The sequence below is a fragment of the Oncorhynchus mykiss genome, chromosome 5 (genome assembly GCF_013265735.2).
Source record: "Oncorhynchus mykiss isolate Arlee chromosome 5, USDA_OmykA_1.1, whole genome shotgun sequence".
In the NCBI taxonomy this organism is placed as follows: Eukaryota; Metazoa; Chordata; class Actinopteri; order Salmoniformes; family Salmonidae; genus Oncorhynchus; species Oncorhynchus mykiss.
This window is the reverse complement of record NC_048569.1, coordinates 61,315,671-61,336,440: the sequence shown is the minus strand read 5'-3', so window position 1 is coordinate 61,336,440 and position 20,770 is coordinate 61,315,671. Positions and strand designations below refer to the sequence as shown.

At 45.9% G+C, this 20,770-nt stretch overlaps 1 protein-coding gene across 1 annotated transcript in view; it reads left to right on the top strand.

Annotated features, from left to right (window-relative positions):
- The window catches only part of LOC110522983 (neurocan core protein-like), a 206,966-nt gene that overhangs the window by 174,638 nt on the left and 11,558 nt on the right, over nucleotides 1-20,770 (top strand). The window contains exon 11 of the mRNA XM_036978016.1: nucleotides 1,046-1,159. Coding sequence (XP_036833911.1) covers nucleotides 1,046-1,159 — 114 coding nt within the window. The remainder of the gene's footprint in view (nucleotides 1-1,045; nucleotides 1,160-20,770) is intronic.

Sequence of the window (20,770 nt, the reverse complement as noted above, 5' to 3'; positions counted from 1 at the left end):
TGTACAACATGAGTCACAGACAATGTGAAAAAACAAACAAAATAGCACGGTTGGTTAGGAGCCCGTAAAACGGGAGCCATCCCCTCTGGCGCCATTATATATCAATGAGGATTCTTACAGACTCCGAGAACCATAAAAAACGTGATCGCTGTTTTACCACATACCCGTCTCCTTCCCCCTCGCCCGGGCCCCCAAGATACACTCAGATGTTCTGAGGGCAAAGGATGCTGGGACACCAGCTGTGGATTTAATGATTTTGCCCCCAGGCCTCAGATCAGAAGTGAGAGAAATATAATTCTGTCTCTACATAGAGAGGAGAGCCATGACCTCAAAACGCCTCCGCAAAGTGTGCGTGTGTGCGTGTGCGTGTGCGTGTGCATGCGTAAGTGCGCATGCTTTCCTGTTAAACTTTGAGTTTGTTCATCTGTATCATAGACACCTGCAGCAATTTTACATAAATACAGTACTGTATGTGTCACTACAAATCTATACATATTCATTCTAGCATGATTGCGTGGGTGTAAATATCTAAATATCAAACAAATCCAACATCAAACTGCCTCCTCCCTGGATCCTATCCCTGCCTGTGGAGCCTAGAACCTGTCCAGGTTTGACAGCAGAGTGTGAAGCACATCCTGCATGCGCATCACAATTAGCATCAAGCGCTCCACTGCTTCTCCGCCTACTTATTGATGGACTGCTGAGTCAATGCTTTTAATTACAACTACTCTAAACAGCTCAGATCTCTCCGAAAAGTTAGATCTCTGTTGGTTCTCTGGTCGGATGGGTAAGTGATAGTGGCAGGCAATTTGTGCCATGTCCTGTGACTCCGGTGTTGTAACTGATCCTGTCTCCTCGTGTATGCTTGTCTCCTTGTGTCCCCTTGGTCGTATTCATTAGGTCATGCAACGCTTTCAAAAGTTTGGAAAAAGAAAATGAGCGTTTCTTATTAGATAAGCCCAGGTGGTCGCTCCCTGTTTCAGTCTGTTGTCTTTAGTTTGGTGCCTAATGAGCACGTCCCTTGTGTCTCCTTTTTACCTGACAGACATCGACGACTGCCAGTCCAACCCGTGTCAGAACGGAGGCACCTGCATCGATGAGATCAACTCCTTCGTGTGCCTGTGTCTGCCCAGCTACGGTGGAGCCACGTGTGAGAAAGGTAACGTTTTTATCACGTAACACCTCTGTCGTTAACCCACATCCCCGGGGAAAGGAGGAAGTGGTTGAAATGTATCAGTGCAGAAGCTTATGACAGAACACCTGTTCTCAGCTGGAGGAAGAATCCCTAGTGGGTATGAATGCAGCTACACCACTTCAAAATTATAAACATTATTTTTGCGCTTCCATTACATGAAAGCAGTCACATTGCCCTCAAACAGAATTGTCTGACAATCACAATACTAGACAGAGGTTTGTTTAAAGCACTGAGAGAAATACAGAGTGAGAGTGGGAAAGGAGAGAGGGAGAGTAGGAAAGCTAGAGATGGACAAGGTGTGTGGAAAGAGGAATGGGGCCCAGAGAGAGGGTCCATAGCCCCTCCATTCCGAGCCCTACGCCACGTACCCCTGCCACAACCATAGCACTCATACAGATGAGATATTGAAGAGGCTATGGACCCTGGCTTCTCCCTTCACATGTGATCTCACTCACTCACTCACTCACTCACTCACTCACTCACTCACTCACTCACTCACTCACTCACTCACTCACTGACTGCTCTGATTCTGGGGGTTTTCCTCAATGTGCCTGTGTCTGCCCAGCTACGTTGGAGCCACGTGTGAGAAAGGTAACGTTTTTATCACGTAACATCTCTGTCGCTAACCCACATCCCCGGGGAAAGGAGGAAGTGATTGAAATGTATCAGTGCAGAAGCTTATGACAGAACCCCTGTTCTCAGCTGGAGCCCCTCAAGGAGGAAGAATCCCTAGTGGGTATGAACGCAGCTACACCACTTCAAAATTATAAACGTTATTTTGCGCTTCCATTACATGAAAGCAAGTCTAGGAAAGATAGCCAGCCACATAGCCCTCAAACAGAATTGTCTGATAATCACAATACTTTAGAAGGTGGTTTCTTTGAAGCACTGACAGAAAGACAGAGTGATAAAGGAAAGAGATGGTGAGGTGGTGAGGAAGGTGAGAAAGGTGAGAAAGGTGAGAAAAAATATAAATAAATCAAAAGGTAGGGAGAATAAGCTATGGTCCATAAATAGACCTGGACAGTGGACTAATGCATATTTACCACAGTAGAAGCCCAACGTCTGGTAACTGTATCCCAGCTCCCTCTTCCTGCAGAGCTCTTTCAGGGTAATGGGCCTTTACAAATCTAACTGCAGCGAGAGAGGGAAAGAAAGAAAGAAAGTTAAAGATGGGCAAGATGTGTGGAAAGAGGAAGGAAGGAGGATGGGTCCCAGCGAGAGAGAGAAACAACAAAAAAAGGACAGTGGTGTGTGTGCGCGCATGTGTGCGTGTCTGTGTGTGTGGAGCCTAGTCAGTTACGTGTGTGTGGAGATGGACAGACAAGTGCCAGTGAGGCGTAGAGGGTTGAGGCTCAGTGAGTGTGTGTGTGATTGCTCTGCTAGAGCGAGACTGGCCTCTTCACCAGGACCTCCCCTCCAATCAGAGCCCTACGCCACGTGCCCCTCACCAGCCTGCCTGCCACACCAGAGCACTCATACAGATGAGCTATTGAAGAGGCGATGGACCCTGGCATACACACACACACACTCTCGCTCTCTCTCTCTCTCTCTCTCTCTCTCTCTCACACACACACACATACACACACTGCTCCGACTCACGGTGCAGCGAGAACCCTGCTGTGTAGCTATCGTCATGGTTGACTTGGAGCAGCAGGCTTGAGAGGAGAGGAGAGGCTGTGGCTGCCATCCTTCTCTCGCCGCTTAATAAGACCACACATAAATGATTCAACCCTGAAGAGAGGAGATCGCAGCCCTCTCCTATTTGAATGTCATTCATAAGGAAAACCTTGAACCATGAGCATGGAACTAAGTAGACGAGAACTCTAGGCGCTAACATTCTATAATGAAGTACTCAAGAATACTGAAAGGATCGTTTATAGTATTGCCTCTTTTGAGATGGTAATATCCCCTTTTAAATGTAAGGCAATCAATCTCTCTTTCACTGAAGTGCCTTAACCTAACTACCCCTATCAAGTTCATGTTCAGCCATGTCATTCTTCCCTGTAATACGATCCAAGGCCTGCTGCCTGTCCCAAACCCTTCATCCCAGCTCCTCTGGTCCTTTGATGCTCCTGCTTCCCTCCCTCCCTCCCCCTCCCTCCTCCTCCCCCTCTTCCAGGCCCTCCAGACAGTTTCCATGGAGACCACCGCAGGGAGTCATATAGATTCCTCCAAACTCGTTGTCCAATGACCATGTCACATCGCCGTGCAGTGCACAGCCCATCACAGACGGGAGAGAGGGGAGAGAGACTGTTCGTTGTACCTGTACTATACTCTACTGTATATACACTACATGACCAAAATATGTGGACACCTGCTCGTCAAACTTCTCATTCCAAAATCATGGGCATTAATATGGAGTTGCTACCCCCTTTTCTGCTACAACAGCCTCCACTCTTCTGGGAAGGCTTTCTACTAAATGTTGGAACATTGCTGCAGGGACTTGCTTCCACTCAGCCACGAGCATTAGTGAGGTCGGGCACTGATGTTGGGACAGGCCTGGCTCGCAGTCTGTGTTCCAATTGATGCCATAGGTGTTCGATGGGGTTGAGGTCAGGGCTCTGTGCAAACTAGTCAAGTTCTTCCACACAGATCTCTACAAACCAGTTCTGTGTGGACCTCACTTTGTGCACAGGGGCATTGTTATGCTGAAACAGGAAAGGGCCTTCCCCAAACTGTTGCCACAAACTTCCACTCAGCCACGAGCATTAGTGAGGTCGGGCACTGATGTTGGGACAGGCCTGGCTCGCAGTCTGTGTTCCAATTGATCCCATAGGTGTTCGATGGGGTTGAGGTCAGGGCTCTGTGCAAACTAGTCAAGTTCTTCCACACAGATCTCTACAAACCAGTTCTGTGTGGACCTCACTTTGTGCACAGGGGCATTGTTATGCTGAAACAGGAAAGGGCCTTCCCCAAACTGTTGCCACAAAGTTGAAAACACAGAATCATCTAGAACGTCATTTTATGCTATAGTGTTAAGATTTCCCTTCACTGGAACTGTAAAACAGCCCAGACCATTATTCCTAATCCACCATACTTTACAGTTGGCTCTATGCATTCGTTCTCCTGGCATCTGCCATACCCAGATTTGTTTGTTGAACTGCCAGATGGTGAAGTGTGATTCATCACTCCAGAGACAGTGTTTCCACTGCTCCAATAGCGGTGAGCTTTCACCACTCCAGCCGACGCTTGGCATTGCGCATGGTGATCTTTGGCTGCTCGGCCATGGAAACCCATTTCATGAAGCTCCCGATAAACAGTTCTTGTGCTGACATTGTTTCCAGAGGCAGTTTGGAACTCTGTAGTGCTTCAGCACTTGGCAGTCCCGTTCTGTGAGCTTGTGTGGCCTGCCACTTTGGGGCTGAGCCGTTGTTGCTCCTAGACATTTCCACTTCACAATAACAGGACTTACAATTTTACCAGGGCAGCTCTAGCAGGGCAGAAATTTGACAAATTTACTCATTGGAAAGGTGGCATCCTATGACGGTGGCATGCTGAGCTCTTTAGTAAGGCCATTCTACTGCCATTGTTTGTCTGTGGACATTGCATGGTTGTGTGCTTGATTTTATACACCTGTCAGCAACGGGTGAGGCTGAAATAGCCAAATCTACTAATTTGAAGGGGTGTCCAGATACTTTTGTATATATAGTGTAGCATATTGTATCACCGTCACATGGTGCTAGCCTTCTAAACTGGGACCTCATTATCAGTTCATACTGCAGATTCTTTATGTCTGTCTTTCTGTCTCAGTCCCCCCTCTCTCTCTCGCTCTCAATCTTTTTTCTCTCTCTCTCCTCTCTTTCTTTCTCATCCTCACACCTTTTCATGTTTCCATCCTGAAGCAAAACCATTCCCACCCTTCTGTTTACTTCAAACCTCTCTTTCTCTCTCTCCCTCTGTCTTTCTCTCTCTCTCTCTCTCTCTCTCTCTCTCTCTCTCTCTCTCTCTCGCTCTTTCTCCACAACAGCATCCTGCCAGAGAAAGTCCTGTTGTGCTGTCACAGCGAATCTGCCGTGTGTTAGCATTAGTCACGTCTTTATACATTAATAAAAGCTCTGTCACAGAGTTTCATCTGTTCCCTGTGTACGACAGTATAGTCTCTGGTCTGAGAGCTTTTGGTGCTATTGAGTGTTAACACGCACACACACAAATACTAGGCCCACCCGCCCACACACACACACACACACACACACACACACACACACACACACACACACACACACACACACACACACACACACACACACACACACACACACAGGCACGCACGCACACACTCACTGTGGATTCATGTTGCTCTCTATGCCCGCCATCCCAACTCCAAAGCTTCTCCCACTCACTGCTTACTTCAGCAGAAACGACACATGGAAGAAATCCTTCACATACAGACAACACCACCAGCAACAGGCTTTCTTCACTGGTGTTCCCTGTGATGGGAAAACTCACAATCTACACAACTCCTACCAACTAAGTTATTGTAGTACTGAAGTAATAGTTCTCAATAACATAGACAGAGTTTGAACAACAACCACATAAAGAGCATCCCAATCCCCAGGTGATAAATCGCCCCCCCCCCCCCCCCCCCCCCTCCCCAGAACAAATAAGTAGATACATTGAAAATAAAGCCTGTTAAAGTATTGTGCTCCAGCTATTTAATCCCAGTGCTTGTCGTTGTGGACTGACATACTGCTGCCTTTATCGAGAATGCGCACTCCTCACGTGCTGCTTTAACTCAGAGAGCCTACTGGAGAATGCTACTGCTTTGCCAATGTTTTCTCCTCCTCCTTCTCTTTGCTTGCCTGCTTTTCCATCAGTTGCATAAATATTTATTCAGCGTTAGGAGAAGTTAGCGAGGAATGTTGTCTGATAAAGGTGTTAAATCCTCCTGTGTGTTGTGTAGCTGGTGGCAGTGATTAATGCCAGGCTAACGGTATTGTAGAGAGAAGGAGAGGAGGACTTAAACACCAACGCTAAAACTAAACACTCGCGTCTGTAGGAAGAAGCCTGGAAAATAAATATGTATTCCTACCTCTCTGTCTCTCTCTCGGTCTCTCTCTATTTCCCTCTTCCTGTCTCTCTACTTCCCTCTTCCTGTCTCTCTATTTCCCTCTTCCTGTCTCTCTATTTCCCTCTTCCTGTCTCTCTACTTCCCCCTTCCTGTCTCTCTATTTCCCTCTTCCTGTCTCTCTACTTCCCTCTTCCTGTCTCTCTATTTCCCTCTTCCTGTCTCTCTACTTCCCTCTTCCTGTCTCTCTATTTCCCTCTTCCTGTCTCTCTACTTTCCTCTTCCTGTCTCTCTATTTCCCTCTTCCTGTCTCTCTACTTCCCTCTTCATGTCTCTCTATTTCCCTCTTCCTATCTCTCTATTTCCCTCTTCCTGTCTCTCTACTTCCCTCTTCCTGTCTCTCTACTTCCCTCTTCATTTCCTTCTTTATGTTTCTTCTTCCACTTCTTCTTCGTCGTCGTCTTCGCCTCTCTCGCTATCTGCCCCCTCTCTCACGCTATCTCTCTCTCATTCTCTTGTTTCTCTTTTAATTCAGTCCTTGCCAACCCTATAGCTATATTGCACATACTGCACATACTACAGGTAACTGCCATAAATAATGGAAACACTTGAGTAAATTAGGGATATAAAGTATATTGAAGGCTGGTGCTCCCACACAGGTGTGGTTCCTGAGTTAATTAAGCAATTAACATCCCATCATGCTTAGGTTAATGTATAAAAAAGCTGGGCTGGCCATTATTTTGACTGCCATGTCTATGCCCCCATAGGATGACAATGTCCCCATCCACAGGGAACGAGTGGTCATGGTTTGACGAGCATGAAAAACTGTCTTACAGTAGTCACCAGATCTCAACCCAATTGAACACTTATGGAAGATTCTGGAGCAGCGCTTGAGACAGCATTTTCCACCACCATCAACAAAACTAACCCTCCAATAGAGTTCCAGATATTTGTAGAATCTATGCCAAGATGCATTGAAGCTGTTCTGGCTCGTGGTGCCCCAACACCCTATTTAGACACTTTATGTGGGTGTTTCTTTTATTTTGGCATTTACCTGTATATTTCCATGACCCATTTGTGTTGTACTGTATTCGGCTCATAAAGCAGACTTGTGTGTAACTCCCTGTGTGCAGATGCTTTATGCATCACATATTTATAGCAGCAGTTTATGACACACTGTAATCAGACAGTAGGGCTTAGGTACTGTAAGCAGCTTTTAGGTAGCAGCTACTTTACACTACTTTACAGTCTGTATTGCTTTGATGACTGCAACTAAAAAAAAGTGTTAACTGTAGCCATTTATTTCCCTTTATAGTTTACACTAGTCTCAACGTCAACAGTGAAGAGGTGACTCCGGGACGCTGGCCTCCTAGGCAGAGTTCCTCTGTCCAGTGTCTGTGTTCTCTTGCCCATCTTAATCTTTTATTTTTATTGGGCAGTCTGAGATATGACTTTTTCTTTGCAACTCTGCCTAGAAGGCCAGCATCCCGGGGTCGCCTCTTCACTGTTGACGTTGAGACTGGTGTTTTGTGGGTACTATTTAATGAAGCTCCCAGTTGAGGACTTGTGAGGCATCTGTTTCTCAAACTAGACACTCTAATGTACTTGTCCTCTTGCTCAGTTGTGCACCAGAGCCTCCCACTCCTCTTTCTATTCTGGTTAGGGCCAGTTTGCGCTGTTCTGTCAAGGGAGTAGTACACAGTGTTGTACGAGATCTTCAGTTTCTTGGCAATTTCTCGCATCGAATAGCCTTCATTTCTCAGAACAAGAATAGACTGACGAGTTTCAGAAGAAAGTTATTTGTGTCTTGCCATTTTGAGCCCGTAATCTAACCCACAAATGCTGATGCTCCAGATACTCAAATAGTCTAAAGAAGGCCAGTTGTATTGCTTCATTAGTCAGCAAAACAGTTTAACATAATTGCAAAATGGTTTTCTGATCAATTAGCCTTTTAAAATGATCAATTAGCCTTTTAAAATTATTCACTTGGATTAGCTAACATAAAATGTCATTGAAACACAGGAGTGATGGCTGCTGATAATGGGCCTAGATATTCCATAATAAAATCAGCCGTTTCCAGCTGCACGAGTCATTTACAAATTAACGAATTCTACGCTGTATTTCTGATCAATTTGATGTTATTTTAATTGACAAAAAATGTGCTTTTCTTTCAAAAACAAGGACATTTCTAAGTGACCCCAACATTTTGAACGGTAGTGTGTGTATACAGTTGAAGTCGGAAGTTTACATACACTTAGGTTGGAGTCATTAAAACTCGTTTTTCAACCACTCCACAAATTCCTTGTTAACAAACTATAGTTTGGCAAGTCGGTTAGGACATCTACTTTGTACATGACACAAGTAATTTTTCCAACAATTGTTTACAGACAGATTATTTCACTTATAATTCACTGTATCACAATTTCGGTGGGTCAGAAGTTTACATACACTATGTTGACTGTGCCTTTAAACAGCTTGGAAAAATCCAGAAAATGAAGGCATGGCTTTAGAAGCTTCTGATAGGCTAAATGACATCATTTGAGTCAATCGGAGGTGTACCTGTGGATGTATTTCAAGGCCTACCATCAAACTCAGTGTCTCTTTGCTTGACATCATGGGCAAATCAAAAGAAATCAGCCAAGACCTGAGAAAAAAATTGTAGACCTCCACAAGTCTGGTTCATCCTTGGGAGCAATTTCCAAATGCCACGTTCATCTGGGAATGTAATGAAATAAATGAAAGCTGAAATAAATCAGCTAATATTATTCTGACATTTCACATTCTTACAATAAAGTGGTGATCCTAACTGACCTAGAACAGGGAATTTTTACTAGGACTAAATGTCAGTAATTGTGAATAACTGAGTTTAAATGTATTTGGCTAAGGTGTACTGTATGTAAACTTCCGACTTCAACTCTCTATATATTATTTTTTTGTTGGACATAAAAGACTGTAAAAACACCAGGAAATCAGCTCCAAGTCAATTGAGAAAATAATTTGAGATATAAGAAATCTGTTCCCAAGTATTCCCACGCATAATAGACACGTGGTCGTATACAAATGTAAGCAGGGTTTGGAATGATTATGTTTTAGTCAAACATATCTGTTTGTGGTCTTCTTGTGGTCAATCATCTACAAATGATTTGTAACATCCGCTCAACAACAAAAAATCGGCCTGCAGCTGAATCGATACTGAACAAAAATATAAACACAACATTTAAAGTGTTGGTCCAATGTTTCATGAACTGAAATAAAAGATCCCATACATTTTCCTTATGCACAAAAAGCTTATTTAGCTCAAATTTTGTGCACAAATTTGTTTACATCCTTTTTAGTGATTATTTCTACTTTGCCAAGATAATCAATCCACCTAACAGGGGTGGCATATTAAGAAGCTGATTAAACAGCATGATCGTTGCACCTTGTGCTGGGGACAATAAAAGGCCACTCTAAAATGTGCAGTTTTGTCACACAACGAAATGCCACAGATGTCTCAAGTTTTGAGGAAGCATGCAATTGGCACGCTGACTGCAGGAATGTCCACCAGAGCTGTTGAATTGAATGTTCATTTCTCTACGATAAGCCACCTCCAACGTTGTTTCAGAGTTTGGCAATACGTCCAACTGGCCTCACAACCACAGATCCCGTATAACCACGCCAGCCCAGGACCTCCCATGTCGCAAGGATCTGTACACAATTCCAGAAAGCCTGCATACCAAACATTTCACCCATTGAACATGTTTGGGATGCTCTGGAATGAGATGTACAACAGTATGTTACAGTTCCCATCCATATCCAGCAACTTCACACAGCCAGTCTCTTCTTATTATTGGGTGCCTTTACTAGTATTTTCTTTGCATCAATTCAACCATGAAGGCCTGATTCACGCAGTCTCCTCTCAACAGTTGACGTTGATGTGTGTCTGTTACTTGAACTCTGTGAAGCATTTATTTGGGTTGCAATTTCTGAGGCTGGTAACTCTAATGAACTTATCCTCTGCAGCAGAGGCTACTCTGGGTCTTTCTTTCCTGTGGCGGTCCTCATGAGAACCAGTTTTATCATAGCGCTTAATAGTTTTTGTGACTTCACTTGAGGTGACTGACCTTCATGTCTTAGAGTAATGATAGACTGTCGTTTGTCTTTGCTTATTTGAGCTGTTCTTGCCATAATATGGACTTGGTCTTTTACCAAATAGGGCTATCTTCTGTATACCACCCCTACCTTGTCACAACACAACTGATTGGCTCAAATGTATTAAGGAAAGAAATTCCACAAATGAACGTTTAACAAGGCACACCTGTTAATTGAAATGCTTTCCAGGTGACTACCTGGAATGCCAAGCGTGTGTAAAGCTGTCATCAAGTGTGGCTACTTTGAAGAATGCCAAATATAAAATACGTTTTGATAAGTTGAACACTTTTTTGGTTACTACATGATTCTATGTGTAGTAACACATGATGTGTTATTTAATAGTGTTCACTATTATTCTACAATGTAGAAAATGATTTAAAAAAATACAGAAAAGCCCTTGAATGAGTAAGTCCAAACTTTAAACTGGTACTGTACATCTGAGTTGTTTGAGTAAGAGACAGAAGAGAGATGCTGTTTTATGCAGTATTGTGTTTTAAGACAGGCATCTCCAGGGTCAGCCTGGAGCCGTTGAGCCGCTGTGGGTCCTGTCTAAACCACGACTCGGCATAAACCACAAGGAAAGCCAGCAAATTGATCTTCCTTTGGGTATTTATCGAGGCTATTAATGCTAATGAAGATTTGTGTTATAATAAAACACGTCGAGAGGGACACGCACCGGGGCTTGGAGCAGAAGGCGGGCGGATCGAGTGGGCTTCAAGTCTTTGCCGTCTCTCTTAATCCTGCCAGCGCTCGTCCTCGCTCTGAGCATGATCCACCTCACTGGGGGCCTCGCATCTGCGGGAGCCGCACGGCGCCAGGAAAATTATCACTAAGTTTTCAGGCAACTTGGCAGGGACGAGTCAAACAGAATAATGAAACGCTGTCAAACGACTGACTACAGCTCTCAGCCCATATGCTATTGTCTCTGTTTGCCAAGTCTGTTCTGGGGGAAAATGAAAGCCCATCTTGTCGTTGTGTGGCAGGATAGGAATCTGTGTTGAATGTCATTCAAGGTGCTTAATTAGGGACGTGTTCCAGGAGCAATCCCCTTCATCTCCTCTAGGACTGTGTGGCAGAGGGAGCGAGTCCTAGCATTGGAAAGCACTGCTTCCTTTTCTCTTTCTATCGCTCCCAGGCAATCCCAACACCCACACACACAATCTCTCTCGCTCACACATTCATACATACATACAGTGCCTTGCGAAAGTATTCGGCCCCCTTGAACTTTGCGACCTTTTGCCACATTTCAGGCTTTTTTTTTTTTGTGAAGAATCAACAACAAGTGGGACACAATCATGAAATGGAACGACATTTATTGGATATTTCAAACTTTTTTAACAAATCAAAAACTGAAAAATTGGGCGTGCAAAATTATTCAGCCCCTTTACTTTCAGTGCAGCAAACTCTCTCCAGAAGTTCAGTGAGGATCTCTGAATGATCCAATGTTGACCTAAATGACTAATGATGATAAATACAATCCACCTGTGTGTAATCAAGTCTCCGTATAATGCACCTGCACTGTGATAGTCTCAGAGGTCCGTTAAAAGCGCAGAGAGCATCATGAAGAACAAGGAACACACCAGGCAGGTCCGAGATACTGTTGTGAAGAAGTTTAAAGCCGGATTTGGATACAAAAAGATTTCCCAAGCTTTAAACATCCCAAGGAGCACTGTGCAAGCGATAATATTGAAATGGAAGGAGTATCAGACCACTGCAAATCTACCAAGACCTGGCCGTCCCTCTAAACTTTCAGCTCATACAAGGAGAAGACTGATCAGAGATGCAGCCAAGAGGCCCATGATCACTCTGGATGAACTGCAGAGATCTACAGCTGAGGTGGGAGACTCTGTGCATAGGACAACAATCAGTCGTATATTGCACAAATCTGGCCTTTATGGAAGAGTGGCAAGAAGAAAGCCATTTCTTAAAGATATCCATAAAAAGTGTCGTTTAAAGTTTGCCACAAGCCACCTGGGAGACACACCAAACATGTGGAAGAAGGTGCTCTGGTCAGATGAAACCAAAATTGAACTTTTTGGCAACAATGCAAAACGTTATGTTTGGCGTAAAAGCAACACAGCTCATCACCCTGAACACACCATCCCCACTGTCAAACATGGTGGTGGCAGCATCATGGTTTGGGCCTGCTTTTCTTCAGCAGGGACAGGGAAGATGGTTAAAATTGATGGGAAGATGGATGGAGCCAAATACAGGACCATTCTGTATATACAGTTTTATATCTTTATGTTTGAAGCCTGAATTGTGGCAAAAGGTCGCAAAGTTCAAGGGGGCCGAATACTTTCGCAGGGCACTGTACATACTGTACACACACACACACACACACACACACACACACACACACACACACACACACACACACACACACACACACACACACACACACACACACACACACACACAGGCATGTTATGTTCTTCTATCCTCATGGGACCTAAAATACATTTCCATTCTAAATCCTATTATCCCCAACCCTGATCTTAACCCTTACCATAACTTTAACCTTCACCCTTAACCCAAACCTGTAACTCCTAACCCGAAATCTAACCACTAACCCCTTACCCTAACCCCTTACCCTAACTCTAAACCTAACCCCTAAACTTAAAATAGCCTTTGTCTCCACACGGAAGAATTTTCCTTGTTTTACTATTCTTGTGGGAACTTTGGGGGATTTTTGGTCCCCACAAGGATATAAGAACCTACCTACCTACCTACCTGCCTACCTACCCGCCTGCCTGCCTGCCTGCCCGCCCGCCCGCCTGCACGCACGCACGCACGCACACACACCTATAACCTCCCTTGCATATAACTGACAGCCTCCCAGGATTAGCCCCTATAGACAGAGCGCTAGCATGGAGCCATTAGACTAGGTGCTGTGGTGATCCAGTATGTGCCGGCTAAGAGGCAGAACTGTTAGACAGAGTGTTGGGGTCCTGGCCTCCTCTTCTCTAATGGTCTCCCCAGTGTACCCTGGGCCTGTAAACAGAGGCTCTGAGCTTTCTAGTGCCAATGGGCGTCCTGGCAGGCCCACCAATAACAGAGCTCCACTGCTGATGGCCTGAACACCCAGCAGCTCATTTCAGTTTAGGGAGCTAGTTACAGCTACATACAGTAGATACTACCAGGCCTATTTTTATATGTGTGTGGTGTGTTATCCCTCTATCCCACTCATTCCCCTCTGCTCCCATCCACAGTCCACATACTGTACATATACAGCAGGTCTGTAAAGGTCTGTCCCATCGTGTGTGTGTGTGTGTGTGTGTGTGTGTGTGTGTATGTGTGTGTGTGTGTGTGTGTGTGTGTGTGTGTGTGTGTGTGTGTGTGTGTGTGTGTGTGTGTGTGTGTGTGTGTGTGTGTGTGTGTGTGTGTGTGTGTGTGTGTGTGTGCGTGTGTGTGTGTGTGTGTGGGTGGGTGTGTCCTCCCTCTGTCTCCAGCTCTATGCCAGCGGCTTGGGGGTAAATGTCACGTCTCCAGGTAATTAGGTGGAATGAGGCAGGCAGGCATCAGAGAGCATTAGTAATGTCCAATCTTCACCCATTAGATTGATGGTAATGCTCACCCGATTAGACTCCTCATCACAGAGCTGTAATAACCATAATAACCCCCCATCCTATCCTCCATTTAGACATTCTCACTAAAAGCAAAGGGTGTCTCTGTGAGAGTGTGGAAGGCTCTCTCCGACTCTGGGTGGCCTCGTTTAAATGGCAAAGAGCTGTCAGTCATTAAAGCGAGTGTCACAGGGAGAGGGAGAGGGGGAGAGGGAGAGGGAGAGAGGGAGAGAGAGAGGGGAGGTGAAAGGCAGCACACACACAGCGTTTCATCATCAGAGGTCTCAAAAAGCCACGGCGCACAAATATCACATGGTGAAGTGGATAAACGACCCAATCACTCAGCTGGAAGCGTTTGGCCTTTTATTTCCCTAACTGATGCTCATTCCCTGCTCACTCTGAATATTAATGGAAGAAATGTGCTTCAGTCCAAACAAAAATTTGAAGTAACGTATTAATATCGGGCATTGCGACTTCTGTCGGTGGAGGAAATCAGTCGAGACAGTCTTAAGATCTGTGTTGGCTTCCTTCTGGGTCAGGCTGTCTCTCTGTCAGTTCTGTCTGTCTGTCTACACAGGCATGGTTCCTTTCTTTCCTCAATATTGATAGTCTGGGTGAAATCGTCTAATGAGCAGTAGATATCACACCAAAGGAACTGATGAATAATGTTGGCGTGGGTGTGTTAGTGTGTGTATGTGTGTGTGTGTATGTGTGTGTGTGCGTGTGTGTGGGTGTTTGACTGTGCTCGTGCATATGTTTGTGAGTGTGAGTGAGTGTGTGAGTGTGTGAGTGTGTGTGTGTGTGTGTGTGTGCGTGTGAGTGTGTCAGTGCCGCAGGCTCTTTCCTCTCAGGCTGTTGGATTAAGCTGCTCTGTGCGCCTCCTTCACACCACTGGCCTCTTTCATGGCAGCTCCCAGGAGGCCTGGCTGGTAAAGGCCCAACAGTGGGCAGCCCATGCCTTACACGCTGTCTGGGCATGGTGCCAGATGCAGCCTACGGTGTGTGTGTGTGTGTGTGTGTGTGAGCGCCCCTACATAGCCCCCCAGTGTCTCCCTTCTCCCTGTTTCTGTAGATAACAACCCAGTCTACGCCGACGCAGGCCATGTTGGACACGCTCCCGACCCCAACACAATATACCAACCACCGACTCTTTTTACTCGAGAGTCATGATTTGTTTTTTTCTGAGTGACTCGTTCATTTTAGTCATTGGTTTGACCTGCTAGTGCTGGCCGCAATGAGTCCTACAGCAGAATGAATACACACTCCTCTGGCTCAGCGGCTCCAGAGACGTGCTCCGACCACCTACTCTCTGTCATATACACACAGGAAAGTAGATCATGAGCATAGAGAAAGAAAATACATGTTTATAATGGATAAATGATCGCAGTTTCTTCTCCTCAATGAGAAGTATGTAGCAAACGATAGAGCAGCAGAAGAAACATGCATTCAATGCATTCTGTCAAGAGTCGTTCACAATCTAGTCCGGTTGCGGCCACAACTCGTTTCAAGAAAGAAATAGGCTTATTTGAATGCCTAGCAACCAAAAAATGTACACTGTTTAAACACACATTTACAAGTCTCAGTCTCAAATAACAGCTCCAATAAGCCCCCTATGGTGAACGACGTGAACGAGAGGCTCGTAGAGCCATGACTCTTTCGAGTTTTCAGTTTATTGTTAGCCGATACGGGTTCCCGCATGCTCTGAGCATTACAGACTCAAATGAACATTACAGACTCTAAATACAGTGCCTTGCGAAAGTATTCGGCCCCCTTGAACTTTGCGACCTTTTCACACATTTCAGGCTTCAAACATAAAGATATAAAACTGTATTTTTTTTGTGAAGAATCAACAACAAGTGGGACACAATCATGAAGTGGAACGACATTTATTGGATTTTTCAAACTTTTTTAACAAATCAAAAACTGAAAAAATGGGCGTGCAAAATTATTCAGCCCCCTTAAGTTAATACTTTGTAGCGCCACCTATTGCAGCGATTACAGCTGTAAGTCGCTTGGGGTATGTCTCTATCAGTTTTGCACATCAAGAGACTGAATTTTTTTCCCATTCCTCCTTGCAAAACAGCTCGAGCTCAGTGAGGTTGGATGGAGAGCATTTGTGAACAGCAGTTTTCAGTTCTTTCCACAGATTCTCGATTGGATTCAGGTCTGGACTTTGACTTGGCCATTCTAACACCTGGATATGTTTATTTTTGAACCATTCCATTGTAGATTTTGCTTTATGTTTTGGATCATTGTCTTGTTGGAAGACAAATCTCCGTCCCAGTCTCAGGTCTTTTGCAGACTCCATCAGGTTTTCTTCCAGAATGGTCCTGTATTTGGCTCCATCCATCTTCCCATCAATTTTAACCATCTTCCCTGTCCCTGCTGAAGAAAAGCAGGCCCAAACCATGATGCTGCCACCACCATGTTTGACAGTGGGGATGGTGTGTTCAGCTGTGTTGCTTTTACGCCAAACATAACGTTTTGCATTGTTGCCAAAAAGTTCCATTTTGGTTTCATCTGACCAGAGCACCTTCTTCCACATGTTTGGTGTGTCTCCCAGGTGGCTTGTGGCAAACTTTAAACAACACTTTTTATGGATATCTTTAAGAAATGGCTTTCTTCTTGCCACTCTTCCATAAAGGCCAGATTTGTGCAATATACGACTGATTGTTGTCCTATGGACAGAGTCTCCCACCTCAGCTGTAGATCTCTGCAGTTCATCCAGAGTGATCATGGGCCTCTTGGCTGCATCTCTGATCAGTCTTCTCCTTGTATGAGCTGAACGTTTAGAGGGACGGCCAGGTCTTGGTAGATTTGCAGTGGTATGATACTCCTTCCATTTCAATATTATCACTTGCACAGTGCTCCTTGGGATGTTTAAAGCTTGGGAAATCTTTTTGTATCCAAATCCGGCTTTAAACTTCTTCACAACAGTATCTCGGACCTGCCTGGTGTGTTCCTTGTTCTTCATGATGCTCTCTGCGCTTTTAACGGACCTCTGAGTCTATCACAGTGCAGGTGCATTTATACGGAGACTTGATTACACACAGGTGGATTGTATTTATCATCATTAGTCATTTAGGTCAACATTGGATCATTCAGAGATCCTCACTGAACTTCTGGAGAGAGTTTGCTGCACTGAAAGTAAAGGGGCTGAATAATTTTGCACGCCCAATTTTTCAGTTTTTGATTTGTTAAAAAAGTTTGAAATATCCAATAAATGTCGTTCCACTTCATGATTGTGTCCCACTTGTTGTTGATTCTTCACAAAAAAAATACAGTTTTATATCTTTATGTTTGAAGCCTGAAATGTGGCAAAAGGTCGCAAAGTTCAAGGGGGCCGAATACTTTCGCAAGGCACTGTATGTGTTATTTTGACTGAACGAGACGGAAAGATCAGAGTCAGTAAACATAGCCAAACTTCCCAGTACTACTTCATCTTTCCCAACTTGTTGGAAATATAGTTTATATAGCTTATAGCTTACAGCTCATATTATACAGTTTGGCTACAAAAAAACAACTAGGTCACTGTTGCAAAACAGGCTTTGTTTTCAAATGTCTACCTGGCTCAATAAAAGGACGTTTGGAGAATAGTACACCTCCCTACAGCATACTGTTCAATGCGATCGCGTGGAACAGCGGAGTATTATTTGATGATGAAAGCTACTTGGGCAGCAGAGACTGTGTGAGCTGACGGTAGCTGTGGAGGGAACCGAGATCGAGCCATCTTCTCTCTCCGTGACATCTGGATGGTACTTCAACATCCCGGAGGTTTACAGCAGGCTCAATGATTTTCCCATTATCTCTCACCTCTGCTCCGCCTAATTCATCCAATGAGTGAAAATGGGCCTCGTACACAGGCACTGCTGTTGGGAAATACGAAAGTGTGATGAACGAATGGGTGTCCAATTGCCATAGAGTGTTGAAGTGAACAGCCAAACTCCCCCCCCCCCCCCCCCCCCCCCCCCCCCCCCCGCCCGCCACATTCAGTCGCACACAAACACACACACCGTAGCCCAGTGAGTGAGTACGTTATCTTGGAGCCTTCTGGGAGCAGAAGGGAGAGATTAGAGTCTGCAGCCCTGCAGATGTGTTCACATCACACAGGCCTCCACAGAGTGTGTGTTGTACGCGCGCACATGCGTGTGTGTGTGTGTGTGCGTGAGTGAGTGAGTGCATGTGCCAATTTGTTTGGTGCCATGGCAATTCGCCATTCGTTCAACATGCGCTCCCACATTCTGCACATGTGATAGGGCATGAGGGTACTGCTGTATTTACCCTGTCACTACACGTTAAGTATCGCTTCCTATTATTAGGGGGTGCAAAGCAATTTGCTACATGTTGTTCCCCTGACTGAGAACAAATACAGACTAGATTGCTTTGAGCGCCTGCCGATGAAAGGTTGTGAATAGTAATAATGAGCGAGGGCAGTGCATTCTGCTGGTGCTGAGTGTTTCAGAACCACGGACAGCTCTCCTCTGGAGAGATCCACTTCAAGCGTTCATCTGTTCTCCTCTGGGCATGTAGAGAGGTGTCTGATGACTATTATCACAGCATGGCGTTGTGGGGAACAGTCCCCTACAAGATAGTGCATCATATGGACAGCATCTCTGTGTAATATAAGTGGACTGGACAGTCTCTACAGCTAGCGCTCATCCACTTACAAATAAACAAACACACAAACACACACACACACACACACACACACACACACACACACACACACACACACACCCTCCTCTCCTTGGCCCCTTTCCTCTGAGCTCCTCTCATGTCGCCCTGGAAGTGTTTGCATGCGAAGCAGGGTTCCATACGGCCCTATTTGCACTGCACAATTTAACCGTGTGGCTTTAGATGTGTTGGGGGGAAAGCTGAGGCCGTCTCTCTTCGATCCCCACTCTGTAGGGGTAGGAGAGAAAGGGGGGCTGGGTTGACAGAAAAGCCCTGAACCCCCTTCCCCAAACGCAGATGCATACACACACATGCACGCGCACATACTGTCTCTGTTTCCCTCACACATCCTCCGTAGACACAGTGAATGGGTGCAGCTGCCATACAGTGAACCCCAAGGAAGATGGATGGAGAGAGAGATATGACATGGGGGGAGGGAGGGAGAGGCTCAGTGCTTTCCGACAGGGATGAAGGGACAGGGAGAAAGGGGATGATAGAGGGAGAGAGATAGAGAGTGAAAAAAAGGGACAAGGCGGGAGGCAGAGGGATGGAGGACGAGGCTCAATGCTGACGGGGATGAAGTTAAAGGAAGAGGGATGGAGGACGAGGCTCAATGCTGACAGGGATAAAGGGAAAGGAAGAGGGATGGAGGACGAGGCTCAATGCTGACAGGGATGAAGGGAAAGGAAGAGGGATGGAGGACGAGGCTGACAGGGATGAAGGGGAAGGAAGAGGGATGGAGGACGAGGCTGACAGGGATGAAGGGAAAGGAAGAGGGATGGAGGATGAGGCTGACAGGGATGAAGGGAAAGGAAGAGGGATGGAGGACGAGGCTGACAGGGATGAAGGGAAAGGAAGAGGGATGGAGGACGAGGCTGACAGGGATGAAGGGAAAGGAAGAGGGATGGAGGACGAGGCTGACAGGGATGAAGGGACAGGCAGAGGGATGGAGGACGAGGCTGACAGGGATGAAGGGAAAGGAAGAGGGATGGAGGACAAGGCTGACAGGGATGAAGGGACAGGCAGAGGGATGGAGGACGAGGCTGACAGGGATGAAGGGACAGGCAGAGGGATGGAGGACGAGGCTGACAGGGATGAAGGGAAAGGAAGAGGGACGGAGGACGAGGCTCAATGCTGACAGGGATGAAGGGAAAGGAAGAGGGATGGAGGACGAGGCTGACAGGGATGAAGGGGAAGGAAGAGGGATGGAGGACGAGGCTGACAGGGATGAAGGGAAAGGAAGAGGGATGGAGGACGAGGCTGACAGGGATGAAGGGAAAGGAAGAGGGATGGAGGACGAGGCTGACAGGGATGAAGGGAAAGGAAGAGGGTTGGAGGACGAGGCTGACAGGGATGAAGGGAAAGGAAGAGGGATGGAGGACAAGGCTGACAGGGATGAAGGGACAGGCAGAGGGATGGAGGACGAGGCTGACAGGGATGAAGGGAAAGGAAGAGGGATGGAGGACGAGGCTGACAGGGATGAAGGGAAAGGAAGAGGGAAACGGACGAGGAGAAAGTAGGAACGAGGAGACAGGAGCAGAGTCCTGACAGGGGCTGTGACAGGGTTGAATTAGTCCGGATGGCGTCCCCACTGGGAGACATTTCTGGGGATTGTTGTCATTTAAATAGATTAAAGAGCCTTTCACAGGGCTAAGCTGCTTCCTCATACTGCTCTGCTCCCATCCCAGCCCACTGCCTGACTGGGATTAGGCCTGGACGGACGTCACAGAGGGAGGGAGGGAGGGAGGGAGGGAGGGAGGGAGGGAGGGAGGGAGGGAGGGAGGGAGGGAGGGAGGGAGGGAGGGAGGGAGGGAGGGAGGGAGGGAGGAAAAGGAGTGTTGTACTGGAGGAGGGAAAGTAGAGCACTGGAATGAATGTGAAAGACAGGAAAAAAGTGTGTAAATGAATTAATTACATTTTATTCTCGTGTCAAATCGGCAGTTGGCAGATTGGGATTGATTGACACGTAAACATTACAAAAATTCACTATGGTAATTAAATGAGAATTCTTCTTCGGATGTTCTCTGCAGTGCGCATCAGTAAATAACGTTAAAAATCAGTAAATAAGGTTATCCAAACAATAATGATATCCCTAGAGCAGAAAAATGATATGCACATACATACATCCGTATAGACTGAATACACTGTGTGTTTGTACTTCCATGCACATGGTTGTGTGAACCTGAGATATATGAG